The following is a 5,000-nucleotide window of genomic DNA, read 5'->3' on the forward strand; positions in this document are numbered from 1 at the left end:
GAGAACATTATTTACCCACGTCTCTGCCCCAGTCCGCCCCATGGCATTAGCTCACCCCCCGGGGGATCGTGGGTATAAATATATATTTGATGATGTCACTGGGCAACACTGCTAATCTTATAATGGGCACTCTGCATTCCTGCATGCTTACAACAACAACGGCACACAGCTCCAGACTTGCAAAAGCTAACCATCCACGACAACGGTTCCAGGCCAGACCCAAGCTTCTGGCCAAGCTCTTTCCCAAGTCCTGGCAAGGAGCTGCTGCACGAGAGAAGCACTTCACTGTTCTAGCATTCCAGACGGGTGTGTGTGTGTGTGCCGGGGTGTGTGAGGGAGAACATCGTTACAGTTAGAACAGAGATTTAACAACACGCTGAGCCGTCAAGTGTGAAAATGCTCGTTCCAAGTCTGCAAAATGTTTTGCCCAGACTGGGCTTTTTAAGGCGGCAACCCCATTAAGGCATTCTAACAAGGAGAGACCCAGTGCAAAAGCGTGTGTTAACGAGCCTCTGTCTTCATTAGAGCTCTTGAACTTCCTAACCCGCATCTGGGTCAGATAGAGCCCATTTGGTCACCACAGTTATGGCTGAACCATTGAGAAACTGACATCAAATGACAATGGGGTTGCTGCTGTCTCTCAGAGACTTCTGGGAAATGTAGTGCGTGTAGGCTGTGCTGGCTGGCATGGCATGGCATCACTCACTGGTGGCAGCTGTGCCACTCCCAGGTGTGGCGTGGGCGGTTGGGCATGAAGTCGGCCGTGCCCTGGTTCTTCACCCGCTGGGGGAAACGCAGAAGGACCCGCACGTCGTAGTCGGACGTCTCGGAGCTGTACGCCGAGCTGTGGGAGAGAGGGGAGAGGACAAAGAAATGTGTCAACACAATTAGAAAAACTCCACATGCAGGCCATCATCGGCAGTGCAAACAGTTCATTACAGTTCTCTTTAATCTTGACCAAACTGAAACGCATGTCCGCCCATGAGCCATAGGGTATTCTAAAGGGCGTCCCAAACTAGCCCTCACCATTCAAATATGAGGCTGCTCTGCCAGTGCTAACTGGCCAACGGTAACAGCACTCAATCACTCTGATTAAAATCTAATGACTTAACATATCTGATAGTGTTGCCAGCATGGACAGGCAATTCTGTAAAATATTTCCACATGTCTGAGAAAGTAAGAAAGACGCGTGCTATCTGAAGCCAGTCATTATGTTGCAGTAATTGTCACAGGATTTGGTGATTTGCAGAAGACGGGTCCTGTTTATTTTTCCAATCTCCGTGAGGAGCTCAGGAGAGATGGGGAGATCAGATGTATCATTATGCTTCCTCGCCGACACTCGCTCAGACGGCAGAGGAGTATGGGGAGATGACAAACGCACTCAAACACATCGCTCGCTCGCTCGCCGTGGCAAAGAACAAGGCAGCGACTAAAACAAATATTCTCATGGGGTTCAGCTTACGACGGCAGCCACACTTGGAGGAAGAGGAGAAGGAGGAAGACGAAGAGGGTGGTGGGGAGCTGTGGGCACCTTTCAGAATCCTGCGGTGTGAGGCCTATGCTGCATCCCGAGAAGAGCAATTTACAGAGTGCCATCTGTGTGTGATTACGGGCAGGATATGAAGGGGTCTCCAAGGAATGTTCGCAGCCGTTGATAGCAGACAGGGGGAGCCAATGGGACTCTGGTGAGGGCAATCACTCACGCCGTCTGTCTGAATCCTCAGTCTAGGCAGCCAGCCCCAGTGTCACTCGCTCTACTCGCTGACTGGAGACCGGACGGGCCGTGGGGAAGGCTGGTACCATGATCAGTGAACACCAGTCAGGTCATTGAGTACTCACTACATGCTGTCTGTCTGAACCTCTCAGACACAGGCTGCCTACCCCAGTGTAACTCTGATCACTACATGCTGTCTGTCTGACAATCTCAGACACAGGCTGCCCAGTGTAACTGTACTAACTACATGCTGTCTGTCTGACAATCTCAGACACAGGCTGCCCAGTGTAACTCTGATCACTACATGCTGTCTGTCTGACGCTCTCAAACACAGGTTGCCCAGTGTAACTGTACTAACTACATGCTGTCTGTCTGACACTCTCAGACGCAGGCTGCCTGCCCCAGGGTAACTACTGACTACATGCTGTCTGTCTGACTTTTATCTGTAATGATTTAATACGTGCTACACATTGACTGGTGTCTGAGCGAGTCCACAGTTGCCTGTCCATGCTAGCAGCACTATTAGAGATGTTAAGTCCATGATGATTGAGTATGCACTAGACACTGACTGATTGAGTATGCACTAGACTGGTGACTGAATGAATCACGGGGACAAATGATCTCAGACACAGGTGGACAGCCGCGGTGACAGGCGAGTCTCCCCCGAGTTTCGTCTCTCAGGTAATTCACGAGTACCACCAGAAGCAGGAGCAATTCCCTAGTCTCCCGTCAGATAGGCTCTCATCGCCATGGCGAAGGGGGGGGGGAAACGAGCGGGTGGATGCTGTACACCTCTTCACGCACTCTTGAATTTGTGCGCTTGTCTCTGTGCGACTGAGTGTGCGGTGATAGCCCATAGAAAATAAATTACTGTGACGCTCATCGCATCGGGTCTATGCAGTACCATGACTCCTTCACAGGTTCAGCATCATTTGATTTAGTTCCAGATCCACACTGAGATACTATATCAGTGCATAAACAATTTTGCCATCTACAAAAGGCCTCTCGAGGGTGGCGGTGTGTAAGCCTCCATGGACGGCGAATGTAGATTCCGACGTGACTTCGTGCTGAACTGGGTTCATGAATGATTCAGGTGAACAACTCAAGTAAGTATAATTTAGGAAAACATATTGGAAATAAAGTTCACAGGAAAACAAACTGTTTGGAGTGGAAGACAGATGATGAGATGGCAGTATCTAGGATTTAACTTAATTTTAACAGGCCTTCGTGAAGTGTAAAAAAAAACATATTTTGACACTGTTGACAGTGTGGAACACAACCAATCATTAACATTTGGGGATTTGGGGTCTTTTTAACTGACAGTTGTTGAATGTAGTGGTCCGTTTGTTGTTGTTGTCGTTGGGAGTGGGTTTGAGGAATGCATGTTGGTTACAAATAAATAAGTTTGTTCAAGTTAAAGCATATGTTATATATTATTATAATAAATAAATAACAGCTGAATAATTTACAGTAATGCATGTTTACTAATAAAAAAAGCTAAAACTAGGAAGCTAACTACTGTATCTAAATATCCAACAGACTTGCCTGGCGCAGAATAAAAGCAGCTTGCTAACTGAAGTGTTTCTGTGATATATATCTGCAGCAGAAGCTGTTCTTGCAGTCAAAACTGTTCTTACACTTTCATGGGATTTTGCTGCCTGGAGCACAACATGACATGGTGTATAGCCTGAGCACAAAATGACATGGTGAATAGCCTGAGCACAAAATGACATGGTGAATAGCCTTGATGACTAGTGGGAACCAACGGGGGGTTTGTCATTCCTTCATAACCACATACTGATGATACATGAATTTCAGAATATTATAAAAAAGATTAAAAAGAAACAAAAATATCAATTAAAAATACTTTACTTGAACCCTGCTTCATAAGACTAACTTAATCGTGTCATAATCTCATCATGGCAGATGTCCTATGTTGTCGTAAGTGGCTGTAACAGTCCGTGAATAGAGATGTAACAGTCATGTCACTACAACCATATAACATCAGCCATAACATGTTTATGACAAAGTTATGCCACTCTTATGAAGCAGGGTTCGAGTAAAGTGTTACCTGCTGTTTTATGTAGCCGTAGCCATAGTTGCCTTTACCTGGACAGGCACTTCTCCTCAGCAGCACAGCGTAGGGAGTACATGTGGGCGCGCTGGATGTAGGTAGAGGCCTGCACGTAGTTTGGGTCTGGGACCAGGTCAGGCATCCCTGTGGGAGGAAGCAGAGAGTGGTGCTGTCATGTCATGTCATGGGCCCTCAGCGTCATAAATAAAGCCTCAGGCAGACCTTGAGGTAAACCCACACAGAGTAAATAAACTCTTCTTAACGCAAACTAAATGTCAAAGGATACGAGTTTACATGCGCTCACACTGACAAGAATTTCATAACAGCTTACTCTGGAATGAATCTGAGCAGATGTTTGTGTGTGTGTGTGTGTGTGTGTGTGTGTGTGTGTGTGTGTGTGTGTGTTTATCTGGATATTACACATCTGACATGAGTAGTGTAACCTGTGATGAAGTTTTGAACAGATTACATGCTTTCATTTCCCCTTCTGGCTCCCCGAACTTCAAAGAACCCTTTCGGTCCTTTTTCTAACACTGCCTCTGAGTGGAAAAGGTTTCTGTGCTAACCGGCGTTTTGGTGGTTGGTGTTGAAAGGGTTTCTGTGATAACCGGCTGTGTGTTTTGGTGGTTGGTGTTGAAAGGGTTTCTGTGCTGGTCGGCTGTGTGTTTTGGTGGTTGGTGTTGAAAGGGTTTCTGTGCTGGTCGGCTGTGTGTTTTGGTGGTTGTTGTTGACTGTACTTTAGGGTCAGTGACCTTTCCCGAAACTCTGTGGATAACCAGCCGTAACTGAAAGGGCCACTCACTAATTGCTATGAATTCCTGATCATCATCATCATCACAGAGACCTGCAGGTCACCGGCCTCTTTAGGGGGTCCTCCACTCTGGGGACAGACTGAGCGAATGACCCAGATTGGGAGTGTGGAGCTGGGACGGGCGGGTCAGGGCTAGGGGCTCGGGCTAGGGCTAGCTGTTCAGTGGTGCTAGAAGCTACATGATACAACACACCATTGCAAAATGCTATACAATAAGCGTGGCTTACTAAAGCCAAGAAAAAGAAGACTATTCACTTTTTGAGTGGTTCGTCAGCAAGAAAAACTCTCTCTCTGACACACACATGCACGCACACACAAACAAACACACACACACGCACACACACAGAGTTGCACTTAAAAAAAGAGAGCTTTCTGAGAGATTTTTTTGGTGAGGTGATCTC

At 47.0% G+C, this 5,000-nt stretch overlaps 1 protein-coding gene across 1 annotated transcript in view; it reads right to left on the reverse strand.

Moving 5' to 3' along the window:
* loxl1 (lysyl oxidase-like 1) overlaps positions 1-5,000 on the reverse strand; it is a 24,666-nt gene that overhangs the window by 10,697 nt on the left and 8,969 nt on the right. Inside the window, exons 2-3 of the mRNA XM_012834442.3 lie at positions 3,824-3,932; positions 707-844 (exon numbers count right to left, since the gene is read on the reverse strand). Of these exons, the coding sequence (XP_012689896.1) occupies positions 707-844; positions 3,824-3,932 (247 nt within the window). The remainder of the gene's footprint in view (positions 1-706; positions 845-3,823; positions 3,933-5,000) is intronic.

This window comes from Clupea harengus, chromosome 20, assembly GCF_900700415.2.
Source record: "Clupea harengus chromosome 20, Ch_v2.0.2, whole genome shotgun sequence".
NCBI lineage: Eukaryota > Metazoa > Chordata > Actinopteri > Clupeiformes > Clupeidae > Clupea > Clupea harengus.